General features: G+C 46.1%; 1 protein-coding gene across 1 annotated transcript in view; it reads left to right on the top strand.

Annotated features, from left to right (window-relative positions):
• LOC147091072 (mucin-17-like) overlaps positions 1-13,778 on the top strand; it is an 80,132-nt gene extending 66,354 nt beyond the window's left edge. The window contains exons 9-11 of the mRNA XM_085977157.1: positions 7,386-7,495; positions 11,269-11,351; positions 12,240-13,778. Coding sequence (XP_085833283.1) covers positions 7,386-7,495; positions 11,269-11,351; positions 12,240-12,275 — 229 coding nt within the window. The 3' untranslated portion in view covers positions 12,276-13,778. The remainder of the gene's footprint in view (positions 1-7,385; positions 7,496-11,268; positions 11,352-12,239) is intronic.
• The last annotated feature ends 237 nt before the right edge of the window (positions 13,779-14,015 follow it).

The raw sequence follows: 14,015 nt of genomic DNA, 5'->3' as shown, positions 1-14,015 counted from the left end.
GATAACTTCACATTTTCCCACATTATACTCCATCTGCCAAATTCTTGCCCACTCACTTAATCTATCTATATCCCTTTGCAGACTCTGTGTCCTCCTCACAACTTGCTTTCCCACCGATCTTTGTATCGTCTGCAAATTTGGCTAAAATACACTCACTTCCTTCATCCAAGTTATTAATATAGAATGAAAATAGTTGAGGACCCAGCACTGATCCCCGTGGCACCCCATTAGTTACAGATTGCCATCCTGAAAATGACCCATTTATCCCGACTCTGTTTTCTGTTAGTTAGCCAATCCTCTATCTAATCTAATGTACTACCCCCAACACCATGAGCTCTTATCTTATGCAGTAACCTTTTATGTGGCACCTCATCGAATGCCTTTTGGAAATCCAAATACACTACATTTACTGGTTCCCCTTTATCCACTCTGCTCGTTACCTCCTCAAAGAACTCTAATAGATTTGTCAAACACGATTTCCCTTTCATAAAACCATGTTGACTCTGTTTGATGTATTATGATTTTCTAAACGCCCTGCTACTACTTCCTTAATAATGGATTCCAGCATTTTGCCAATGACAGATGTTAGCCTAACTGGCCTATAGTTTCCTGCTTTTTGTCTCCCTCCTTTTTTGAATAAGGGCGTTACATTTACAGTTTTTCAATCCGCAGGTACTTTTCCAGAGTAAAGGGAAATATGGAAGATTACAACCAATGCATCCACTATCTCTGTAGCCACTTTTTTTAAGATCCTAGGATGCAGGCCAGCAGCTCCAAGGGACTTGTCAGCATTTAGACCCATAAGTTTGCCGAGCACTTTTTTAGGACGTGTTTATTTGCAACACCTAAAGCTCTGATTGGTCCCCTTGGATGACAAGTCCTGATTACTGATTGGTCCCCTTGGAGGGCAAGACACACCCAGCAGTTTCTCTGGAATGTATAATTAGATCCTCCCTGCCTACATAATCAGTTAGCTCCAGAATATGGTACCTACAATAGTCAGGAGAACAGCTATGAAAAGGCATCTAGAGGCACAGGCAGTCACCAGAATAACTACCAACCATACTGAAGAAAAATTGATACAGTTTAAGTGTAATTCGAGCCATTCTGACTGCCTACTCCAGACAAAACAGAGCTCACTTGAAACAGACAGGGCACACCCTCAAGGGTTAAGACCTTCTCCCACCACCCCCCCCAACACGTTCCTGCCCCACTACCCAAGTTCCTGAGCTCCTCCCCCTCTCTGCCCAAGTTCCTGACCTCCTCTCCCCCGCCCAAGTTCCCAACCTACTCCACCCCCTCCCCAGCCCAAGTTCCTGACCTATTCCCCCCCCGCCCAAGTTCTTAACCTATTTCCCCCCGCCAAGTTCCTGACCTATTTTCCCCGCCCAAGTTCCTGACCTATTCCCCCCCAGCCCAAGTTGCTGACCTATTCCCACCCCCCGCCCAAGTTGCTGACCTATTTCCCCCCGCCAAGTTCCTGACCTATTTTCCCCGCCCAAGTTCCTGACCTATTCCCCCCAGCCCAAGTTGCTGACCTATTCCCACCCCCCGCCCAAGTTCCTGACCTATTTCCACCCCCGCCCAAGTTCCTGACCTATTTCCACCTCCGCCCAAGTTCCTGACCTATTTCCCCCCCCCTGCCCAAGTTGCTGACCTATTTCCCCCCGCCCAAGTTCCTGACCTATTTCCACCCCCGCCCAAGTTCCTGACCTATTTCCCCCCCCGCCCAAATTCCTGACCTATTGCCCCTCCGCCCAAGTTCCTGACCTATTTCCCCCCCGCCCTAGTTCCTGATCTATTTCCCCCCCGCCCTAGTTCCTGATCTATTTCCCCCGTCCAAGTTCCTGACCTATTTCCCCCGCCCAAGTTCCTGACCTATTTCCCCCCCGCCCAAGTTCCTGACCATATTTCCCCCCGCCTAAGTTCCTGACCTATTTCCCCCCGCCCAAGTTCCTGACCTATTTCCCCCCCGCCCAAGTTCCTGACCTATTCCCCCCGCCCAAGTTCCTGACCTATTTCCCCCCCCACCCAAGTTCCTGACCTATTTCCCCCCCGCCCAAGTTCCTGACCATATTTCCCCCCGCCTAAGTTCCTGACCTATTTCCCCCCGCCCAAGTTCCTGACCTATTTCCCCCCCGCCCAAGTTCCTGACCTATTTCCCCCCCGCCCAAGTTCCTGACCATATTTCCCCCCGCCTAAGTTCCTGACCTATTTCCCCCCCGCCCAAGTTCCTGACCATATTTCCCCCCGCCCAAGTTCCTGACCTATTCCCCCCGCCCAAGTTCCTGACCTATTCCCCCCGCCCAAGTTCCTGACCTATTCCCCCCGCCCAAGTTCCTGACCTATTTCCCCCCCCACCCAAGTTCCTGACCTATTCCCCCCGCCCAAGTTCCTGACCTATTTCCCCCCCCGCCCAAGTTCCTGACCTACTTCCCCCCCGCCCAAGTTCCTGACCTATTTCCCCCCGTCCAAGTTCCTGACCTATTTCCCCCCCCCGCCCAAGTTCCTGACCTATTTCCCCCCCGCCCAAGTTTCTGACCTTCTCCACCTCCCTCTGCCCAAGTTTCTGACCTCCTCCCTCCCGACCAGAGTTCCTGTCCTTCTCTCCCTGCCCAAGTTCCTGATGATCTCCCCCTACCCAATTTCCTGACCTTCTTCCCCCCAACCCCCCCAAACGGGTTCCTGAACTTCTTCCCCTGCCCACTTCCTCCCCCACAGATTCATGACCTTCTCCCCGCAAACAGTTCCTGACCTTCCCCACGCCCTCCGCCCTGCCATAGATGTGTGTGGATCTCGGATTGTTAACAGGTTCATTGGGTATGAAGTGAATAGTGACAGTGTCGTTACTTCCGGATTTAGTCCAGTCCAATGATGTCACTTGCCACACATGCACCGAGCTTTCCGAGAAATCAACCAGGTGTAGGGAGAGAAGAGGGAGAATGTGTTGCAGGTGTAAGGACGGTGGGGTTGGAAGAACGTGATCCGTCTTACCATCTGGATCACATTCTCTCTCTCAACTCCCCCGCCCCCCCCCCCCCCCCCCCCCCACTTTTGACCTGGATCACGTTCTTCTGCCATCCCCACTGTGCTCTCGGTACTCTTTATCCCCCCCACAGAGTTCCTGACCTCCTCTCTCCCCCCCTTTGAGTCCCCCTCTCTCCCCCTCCAAGTCCCTCACTCACCCCCGCTCCCTTCGATTCACTCTCACCCCCTCTGATTCCTTCTCCCTCTGAGTCCATCTCTCCCCTCTCCGATTCCCTCTCCCTTCGAGTCCCTCTCCTCCTCCCTTCGATTCTCTCACCCCTCCAATTCCCCCTCTCCTCCCGCCGAGTGCCCCTTCCTCCGATTCCCTATCCCTCCGAGTCCCTCTCTCCCCCTCCCTCCGATTCAGAGTCCCTGTCCCTGATTCCCTTTCTCCCCTCCCTCCGATTCTCCCTCGCTCCTCCCTCCGATTCCCTCTCCCCCTCTCATTCCCCTCTCTCTCCTCCCTCCCTCAGTCCCTCTCCCTCCGATTCCTCCCTGTCTCCTCCCTCCCTCTGAGATCCTTTCCTTTTGATTCCCTCTCTCCCCCTCCGATTCCCTCTCCCTCCGTTTCCTTCTCTCCACCATCCCTCTCTCACTCCGATTCCCCTGCTCTCTCTCCCCTTTCGATCCTCCCTTCTCCCCATGGATCTAGTGACGGGCCTTCTGCCACGGAGCTGAACAAAGCGTGGCCCACACAGCACTCCAGCCACAACTGTGAGGTACTGTGCATGCACGACCGGACCTTGGTGACAACGCGCATGCGAAGGGGATCCGGTGCACATGCGCAAAAAAGGGCGGGGTCTACCGCGCGCACGCGCAGAACACAAGAAATGTTTCTACAGATAATCACTTTGTTATAGAAACATAGAAAAATAGGAGCAGCAGTAGGCCATTCGGCCCTTCGAGCCTGCTCTGCCATTCATTATGATCATGGCTGATCCTCTATCTCAATACCACATTCCCGCTCTCTCCCCATACCCCTTGAAGCCTTTTATGTCTAGAAATCTATCTATCTCCTTCTTAAATAAATTCAGTGATGTGGCCTCCACAGCCTTCTGTGGTAGAGAATTCCACAGGTTCACCACCCTCTGAGTGAAGAAATTTCTCCTCCTCTCAGTCCTAAATGTCCTACCCCATATCCTGAGACTGTGACCCTTCGTTCTAGACCTCCCAGCCAGGGGAAATATCCTCCCTGTATCCAGTCTGTTTAGCCCTGTCAGAATTTTATATGTTTCAATTAGATCCTCTCTCATTCTTCTAAACTCTAGTGAATACAGGCCTAGTTGACCCAATCTCTCCTCATACGACAGTTCTGCCATCCCAGGAATCAGTCTGGTGAACCTTCGCTGCACTCCCTCTATGGCAAGTATATCCTTTCTTAGGTAAGGAGACCAAAGCTGCACACAGTACTCCAGGTGTGGACTCACCAAGGCCCTGTATAACTGTAGTAAGACATCCTTGCTCCTGTACTCAAATCCTCTTGCAATGAAGGCCAACATACCATTTGCCTTCCTAACTGCTTGCTGCAACTGCATGTTTGCTTTCAGTGACTGGTGTACAAGGACACCCAGGTCCCTTTGTACATCAGAATTTCCCAATCTATCACCATTTAAATAATACTCTACCTTTCTATTTTTCCTACCGAAGTGGATAACTTCACATTTATCCACATTATACTGCATCTGCCATGTATTTGCCCACTCACTCAACTTGTCTAAATCACCTTGAAGCCTCTTTGCATCCTCCTCACAACCCCACCCAGTTTTGTGTTGTCAGCAAGCTTGGAAATATTACATTTGGTTCCCTCATCCAAATCATTGATATATATTGTGAATAGCTGGGGCCCAAGCACTGATCCCTGCCTGCCACCCCGAAAAAGACCCATTTATTCCTACTTTCCGTTTCCTGTCTGTTAACCAATTTTCAATCCATGCCAGTATATTACCTCCAATCCCATGTGCTTTAATTTTGCACACTTACCTCTTATGTGGGACTTTATCAAAGGCCTTCTGAAAATCCAAATACACCACAACCACTGGTTCTCCCTTATCTATTCTACCAGTTACATCCTCAAAAAACTCCAGTAGGATTGTCAAACACGATTTCCCTTTCATAAATCCATGTTGACTTTGTACTAATCCCGTTGATATTTTCTAAGTGTCCTGTTATCACATCCTTTATAATAGCCTCTAGCATATTCCCTACTACTGATATTAGGCTAACCGGTCTGTAGTTCCCGGTTTTCTCTCTCCCTCCTTTTTTAAATAGTAGGGTTACATTTGCCACCCTCCAATCTGCCAGAACTGTTCCATAATCTGTAGAATTTTGGAAGATGACAACCAATGCATCCACTATTTCCATGGCTACCTCTTTTAGTGCTCTGGGATGCAGATTATCAAGCCCTGGGGATTTATCAGCTCTCAGTCCCATTAATTTCTCCAGCACTATTTTTTTACTAATATTAATTTCCTTTAAAGGGGTCAGTCCCAATCACTCGCATCTGACAGGTTGGTGAAGTTTCAGTGGTTTTTTGTTAGTTTCAGCTACTGCAACAGTTTTATTTAGTGATTTGATGGTTCTTTGGTATCAGGAGTGTTGTGGCAAGTACAAAGTAGCTACATTTATGCTTCAAAGATTCAAACTGCAACACTTGGTAAGGTTAATGGGGGCTGTACTGGCATGTCACCTCGCCCTCCAGGATCTACGGCAGAGGAAGCGTAGACAGCGAGAAAAATGGGAACATGTGCGCAGAGGGAGGAGGACGGGGATGATGACGATGAGGAACAGGAGGGAGGTGGAAAATCAGGCTTCCGGACGGATGGTCTGTGATGTGGTGTGCCACCTCCCTGCACATAGTGCGGCAGACTTATGGCGAGGGCCTCCTGCCAGTTGGTGGGTAGACTGCCCGCCTTCTCTCCAGCGCTAAAACCAATGCCTCCAAAGGAAAACCTGCGGGCTCTCTCCCTGGGGTGGCGATCTGCCTTGAGGATTTGTAAATAATTGCTCCTTCTCCTTGTCCTTCTTATGGTTGTTGAGGCAGCTGCACAGCCAACAACGCTGATAATGAGGTGCTGCAGTGTCAATGAACCTCCCCTTTAATTAGTGAAAAAAGTCTCTGGCAATCATGAGTTGCGATTAGACTGCCCCCGATATTGGTCCAGCCTTTAAGTGTAACGCCAATGAGCTTGGAGTTTTAGACTTGATTTAAGACTCCAATCGTTTTATTGAGCAGGGAGGACGAATTTTGCGAGCAGTCTAGGGCATTTTCATCTGACGCTAATTCACCATCTTTTGTCCTAACGCCGCCCATTCCTTGGCTATGATGAATTTTTAGCCCAAAGTCTCTATTGATAAATATCTGGAAGCTGCCCCTGGCTCGGTCTGTAAATGCACCACGTGGTGAACCACTGAGCCATACAGACCAGAGGCTCAGGTTACACTCACCCCAGGTGTGTTTACCAATTACATCACTGGTGTAACTGCACAGAATACTGTGTACAGATTTGATCGCCACAGTACAGAAAGGATATTACAGCTATTGAAAGGATAAAGAGAGAAACCAGAATGTTTGAGGGGATGAAGGGATTAGACAATAAGGAGCAATTATGTCAACTGGGCATGTTCTCATTAGTAAAGAAGGCTGAGAGGTTTTTCGGATTCTGAAGGCGCTAGATGTCAACCGTGACAAGGTGTTTCATCTTGGCCAGAACAGTAGAACCAGAGGACATGGCCTGCGTTTGAAAGGAGGGTAAATTCAAAACTAATCTGCGGAAACAGCATTTCACTAAAGCAGTGGTCAATCTATGTAACAGGGTCCCAGGGTGATGGCGTAACTGGTTACGATTGATTCATTCAAATGTAAATGAGATAAATTTCTTTCAGAAAATAACATTTTGGGATACAGTACGTGAGTAATTTGAGACATGGCATGTGGCATGCTCAGGGACAAGTGACTTTGGACCTAGGGTTCTCAAAGCTTTCCACCTCTGGCGTTGGCCTTGCTGTTGAATGGGGAATTCCGGGATATTGGCCCAGTGACGATGTTGGAACAGCGTTATGTGTCCAAATCAGGATGGTGTGTGACTTAGAGGGGAACCCGGAGGTGATGGTGCTTTCCATGCAATTGCTGCTCTTGAGCTTCTTATTGGGACTGAAGTACATATTACTTAGTGGGGTTGAATGCAACATATTCCATTCCCCACACCAGCATTGCTGTGACCTCTTGAACCAAGTTGCTAAGATGGTGCAAGGATTGGAAGGACAGTGTGCCAACCCACCTGGTCATCTAGGTCCCTACAAAGTAGTTCCATTTCCCTTTTTTCGAAGTGTAATTCTCTGGTGCTTGTGTCTTTTAACAGGTATAATGAACAGAGCAAAATTATATCAGAGAAGTGGGCGGAAGACGATTGGGAATGGCACAGTCCTGGGTCCATGACTATGGCTAACAGAGGCGCCACAGGCTTTGATGGTAATACTGATATTTACGACATCTTTCAATTTTACCAGGACTTTACACAGACATGAATGGTCAAGAACGCATCGGATTTGAGCCGGTTGGTGTAGAAAAGTTGGCCTTGATGAGGGAATGCTTTGAAAATAAAACTTACTGACAGTGTACAGCAGCCTGGTACAGCAGATGGTAAACGGGTCAACGGCAGGGAAACAGATAATAAACCAATCGCTCAAAACCTGAAGTCAAACGTTGGTAAAGATTTAAGTGTCGCCTGTGCCTGAAGGTGGAACAAGCCACTGACAGAAAGGGGTAGAGATTGTCCAACACATTCAGAAAAAAAGTCTTACGATGACTACAGGGGGGCTTACTCGGTTAACGCGTTGTATCACATCCCTCTCTCCGCTGTTTAACAGGGACAGTACTGCGATGGGTCACCGCCTCCGCTGAGATTGCGGAATTAGACCTGGGCGTGTTAACGTCTGTGTGATGACATCACCCCGTTATTTCCAGACCTTTTGTTTTACTGCTTTAATCTTTGCAAGGGTAAAACATTAACATACAGGCTGCAACATCCCCAGTGTAAAGTAGCTGGTTGCGGCACTGAAGCGGTTTCAGGTACACAAGCAGCTGTATAGAATCTTTCAACACAGGACGAGCCCATTCAGCCCATCATATCTGTGCTAGCTCCCTGAAAAAGCTATTCGTTCGGCCCCACTTACCTCAGACCCTTTAAAATTTTTCTCTTCCAAAGATTTTTCCACTTCCCTTTTTAAAATATGTTAATGAGTCTGCTTCCTCCATGACCTTCTGTATAAAAAAAATTCTCCTAACCTCTCATTTCTTTCGTTTGCTGCTGATCCTCAATTGATGTCCTCTAGTTACCAGCTCACCGACCAGTGGAAATAATTACCCCCGCCACCACCCCCCTCCGATTTACCTTGCTGAAACCTCTCCTGATTTTGAACACCTCCATCGGATCATTTCTTAGCCTTCTTTGTTCTAATGAAAAAAGGTCCAGTTTCTGTAGTCTTCCCTCATAACTAAAGCCTCTCAGCCTTGGCTCAGTGGGTAGCACTCTTGCCTGAGTCAGAATGTCCTGAGTTCACAGTACCACTCCAAGGACTTTCACACAAACTCTAGCCTGACACTCCACTGCTGCACTGTCGGTGATGCCGTCTTTCGGATCAGCTGTTAAACTGAGGCCCCGTCTGCTCTCTCAGGTGGAGGTGAAAGATCCCATGGCACTATTTCGAAGAAGTGCAGGGGAGTTACCCTGGTGTCCTGGCCATTATTTATCCCTCAAACAACGTCACTAAAACAGATTATCTAGTCATTTATCTTATTGCTGTTTGTGGGAGCTTGCTGTGTGTAAATTAGCTGTCACGTTTCCCTACATTACAACAGCGACTACACTTCAAAACTATTTCATTGGCTGTAAAACGCTTTGGGAAGTTCTGAGGTCATGAATGGAGCTATAGAGATGCAAGTCTTTTCTTTTTCTCATCCCTGGATCAGCTCAGTGAATCTTTGCATTGTCTCACAAGACTCAACATCTCTCCTAAAGTAAGGTTCCTAAAACTGGATACAATATTTATATTGAAAGCCAAGCCACTGATTTGAAAAGGGGCTCTGGACCATATTAAAGAGGGGTAAACCCCGACCCCATGGAGAATCTCAAGTTGGTTAGACTGCAGTCTGCAAAGCCAAGTTTAATGTTAACAGAGGGACAGCCTGAGAACGTTCTTTAAAACTTTAATTGAAATATTTAAAACAGATGGGGAGAGTACTGGGTCTGTCCACTCTCTCTCTCTCTCTCTGCCAGCTCCTTTATTGCTTGGCGGAGGACAATGCGCAGCTGATAGTATAACTTGAATTTACCAGCTGCTCCTCACACTCCTGAGCCTCCCGTGTGAGACCGGTGCCCGGCAGTTTGTGTGGCCCCTTGGGAATTTAATTTAATACAAGAATCACTTCTAGCTTCTCTACTGAATGGAACAAAAGATGACTGACCCTCTTTCCGTTGGTTTCAAGGACCGGAATGGCAAGTTGGTGTGCCGGTTTCGTTCACCCTGATTGTGCCGGCGACAGCAAAATGCAAATAGCGGTCAAGCAGCTGACAAGCCAAAGAACTATCGACCTTGATGCAGTTGCTGGCCTAATAACTGCTTCGACAGAGGCCATGCGGTTGATGTCCCACTGTGTAACATCAGCAACAAAACACATCAGCACATTTGGTGAAAAATTCCTCATCCACTATTTCAACAAAGGGAGTTAATGGATCCAATCACCAATCTTACACAGCATGGTTACAGATCAATGCTCTTCAGCTTCTAGTCACTACCCTACCTGTGGTACATAAGAACATAAGAAATAGGAGCAGGAGTAGGCCATTCAATAAGGTCATGGCTGATCTTCTACCTCAACACCACTTTCCCATCTGATCCCCATATCCCTTGATTCCCTTAATTTCCAAAAATCTATCGATCTCTGTCTTGATAATACTCAACAACTGAGCCTTCACTGCCCTCTGGGGTAGAGAATTCCAAAGATTCACCACCCTCTGAGTGAAGAAATTTCTCCTCATCTCAGTCCTAAATGGCCGACCCCATATTCTGAGACTGTGACCCCTGGTTCTAGACTCCCCAGCCCGGGGAAACATCCTCCCTGCATCTAGTCTGTCTAGTCCTGTCAGAATTTTGTATGTTTCAATGAGATCACCTCTCATTCTTCTAAACTCTGGAGAATATAGGCCTAGTCTACTCAATATCTCCTCATAGGACAATTCCCCCATCCCAGGAACCAGTCTGATGAACCTTTGTTGCTCTCCCTCTATGGCAAGTATATCCTTCCTTAGGTAAGGAGACCAAAACTGTGCACAATACTCCAGGTGTGGTCTCACCAGGGCCCTATATAATTACAGTAAGCCATCTTTACTCTTATACTCAAATCCTCTTGTAATAAAGGCCAACATACCATTTCCTTTCCTAATTGCTTGCTGTACCTGCAGGTTAACTTTCAGTGATTGGTGTACAAGGACACCCGGGTCCCTCTGAACACCAACATTTCCCAATCTCTCACCATTTAAAAAATACTCTACTTTTCTATTTTTCCTACCAAAGTGGATAACTTCACATTTCACCACATTATATTCCATTTGCCATGTTCTTGCCCACTCACTTAGCCTGTCTATATCCCCTTGAAGCCTCTTTGCATCCTCCTCACAACTTACATTCCCACCTAGCTTTGTATCATCAGCAAACTTGGATATATTACATTTGGTCCCCTCATCCAAATCATTGATATAGATTGTGAATAGCTGAGGCCCAAGCACTGATCCTCGCGGTACCCCACTAGTTACAGCCTGCCAACCCGAAAATGACCCGTTTATTCCTACTCTCTGTTTTCTGTCCGTTAACCAATCTTCAATCCATGCCAGTATATTACCCCCAATCCCATGAGCCCTAATCTTGTTTAATAAGGTCCAGGCCAACTATTCAGGTGGCAAAAGGATCCCGTTGCACTAGTCAAAGAGCAGGGAGATCTCCCCACTGTCCTGGCCAACATTCCTCCATCAACCAACACCAACAGATCCACTGGTCATTTACCTCATTGCTGATTGGGGATCTTGATGTGTGCTCATTAGCCGTCACATTTCCTACATTAAGGCAATTCGAAAGTCCTTCACTGGCTGTGACACGCTTTGGGACGCTGAGGATGTGAAAGGTGCCATATGCACACAAGTTTGTTTTTTCTTGACTTGATGCCCATTGTATATGTTTATAATGCAGGTCCAACAGGTGAAGGGGAATCGTCCACCTATTCCATGAGTAAAATTAAACCTGTACTGGATTCCGTCTTCATCACTAAGGAGGTTTGTGTTTAAACTGTTGTTTGGCTACGATAATATAATGGGCCAGTTATACCACCACTGTCACACTGATGCAAGTGATCTACAGATTGGCCTCTGCTTGTAAATCTTTGCAGACAGGACAGGGTCAGAAAAACCAGCAGGAAATTACTGGCTTACTTTGTCTTTTCTCAAAAAGTCAGGTACAAAAATTTGCATGTGTGATGATGCATCTCACACTGTTCTGTAGGCCAGCGGACATCCCATGACATTGCTCACAGTGTGCCGGAGGATACAGCGGCATAAGCTACAGTGGAGTTACAGCGCCCCCAATTGGCCTGTTTACATAGAGAATTTCCATTAATACGGGATTACATTGGGCATTCCCAATGTCAAATGTTGACAAAAAAAGTGACCAAATATTGTGACAACAGGAAGTGAAGTTGTGAACAGGAAATGCATGCTCACACAAGATTTGTAATATAATGCTAATTGATTTCCTGTGGTGTTGCAAACAGGAGTCTGGATCAAGTGTAGTCTTTAGGTGAATCGGTGTTTGGAGGGCAGGGGATAATTGGACCAGGGCACACAGACATAATTCAGTCCCCATTTTAAGAATTTACATTCTGTCCTCATTTTTATATTGCTATTATTAATTCCTACATCCACATTTATAATGGGAATGGCCCATGCAAATGTCTCAGACTGTAATTATACCCTCTTGCCAGAGCTGGCCCTGCAGCACCTCCACTGGAGGCAGAGTGTAATTACAGCATGACAAGTTTACATATCCAGTTCCCATTATAAATGTGGGCATAGGAATTTGTAATGTAAATAGCTGACAGGAAATGCATGGAGATGTAAGATTTTTTATACAGCGAGAAATAAATGGTTTACCTCTTTCTTTTGCAGGTGTTAATCCAGAGGCCACAGATTTTATCCATTTGACGGCACTTCTTAATTATAATACATTCATATCACCAACCTTTGCATATTGTTGATATGTACCCTTTTCATTTTGTTTTGTGAAGTGCGTTTTTGCTTTAATACCACGCGGGGACTCAACCGTTAAAGTGGTTGTGTATTTCTTTGAGGAATCTCAGGTGTATGTCTTTTCATATCAAACCCATAAGCAAAAAACTGTTGGGACATGGGACATGTTGAAACATGAAGAAGGAAGAGGCAAACAGCTTGATGGGATATTAAGGCTAGCATATAGTGTCGTGCGCATTTGATAGTTAACATATATTTTCTTTATATATTCACATAGGTAATTACAATAAACTTGTGAGCCAAATGAACTTGGTAGAAAGATAGTGGGAAAACGAATAGCTAGTTTAGCATAGTGAATAGGAAATATTATTGCAGGATAGTGTGTGTGCGTGTGTCATTAATTGAAATAAAGCATTGTCCTGGAACCTGAACGCCTGCCAGATGAAGGCTTTGTACAAGTTTGAAAGACAGTTGAAAGGAGTTATTAAACTGCAGCTGCTTTTCACACAGAAAAGCAGACAAATAATGTTCTGAGGACAGATGAGATAAGGGAAACTATGTGACATGGAGCTTGAACTTTGATTCAGAATGGACACCATGGGAAGATTACTAAAGGGGCGGTGACATGTTCAGTCAGGCACCAGAAGGAATCCAATCAAGGGAAAAGAGGCAGATTCAAGTTCACTACAGGTACAAAATTATATAAAAACAGACAGTTTGTGTTTTAAAGTTTAGTACAATGTTAGGATGCATGCTTACATCTATTGTACTCTGTCTGTTTAATCTCCTCTGCTTGTAAACTGCTTTGCATATGAAGTGGGGCTTTTGAGGTCTACTATACTTAAAGGGTTAAGAATGGGAATCGAATGAGCTAATAGGCCTTTGCAGTAGTAAGCCTTTTCTAAGTTGCTGAACTGGCAGTTGAGGTAATGCTAAAGAATAACATGTTGATTTTGCAGTAGTGTTAGAATGATTAACGACTGCAAGCTGTGTCACTTGGAGACAATTGCAAATAGCCGGACGTGGAAGCATAAGAGGCCTCGAGGATGCAAGATCTGCTCTGGCAGGAAAGTAAAACAATGAGTTGGAAGTAAAAAGTCTTAGAGGGCAGGAAAGCTGGACAATGAGTCAGAAGTACAATATTGGTGAAACCGCATCTGGCATGAACAAAGGTCATAGGTGCAACAACAGCTTGCGGTGATAACGGACATATACTTTTCCGGTAATAAAGGCGATACTTTAATATAACGCCGCATGGGCAACCAATCAGTGAATGTGCACACGGGACAAAACCCAATCAAATTGTTAAGATGGATCGTGCACGAGGCTAATTATGTACCAAAACTTTGTATAAAAGTCTGCTTAAAACTTTGTATCATTGGAGAGAAGCCTGGATAGACAGATAGCAGGTTGTCTCCCCACCGGTGCGAATAAAGACTGCTTGAATCTTCAAACGCAGACCTGGTGTCGCGTGTTTATTTCAAATACTCCACTTCAGCATATTAAAAGTATTGAACCTGAAGCAATGACTATTTTTGTTACTACTCAAGAGACAACGTGAATCTCCTCATTACAACAAAAACCTAACAAACGTGCCCCATTTTTACAGGTACAGGCACAACTAATCATAAATCATAAAAAACAAAGGAAACTTATCAAATTAAATAATAATATTGCCATCATGTCCAATATGCC

The sequence above is a fragment of the Somniosus microcephalus genome, unplaced genomic scaffold (assembly GCF_052327205.1).
Source record: "Somniosus microcephalus isolate GS21.2 unplaced genomic scaffold, FLI_Smic_1.0 unresolved_chr4, whole genome shotgun sequence".
Classification (NCBI taxonomy): domain Eukaryota; kingdom Metazoa; phylum Chordata; class Chondrichthyes; order Squaliformes; family Somniosidae; genus Somniosus; species Somniosus microcephalus.
Note: the sequence above shows the minus strand (reverse complement) of the source record. Positions and strands in the feature narration are given on the sequence as shown.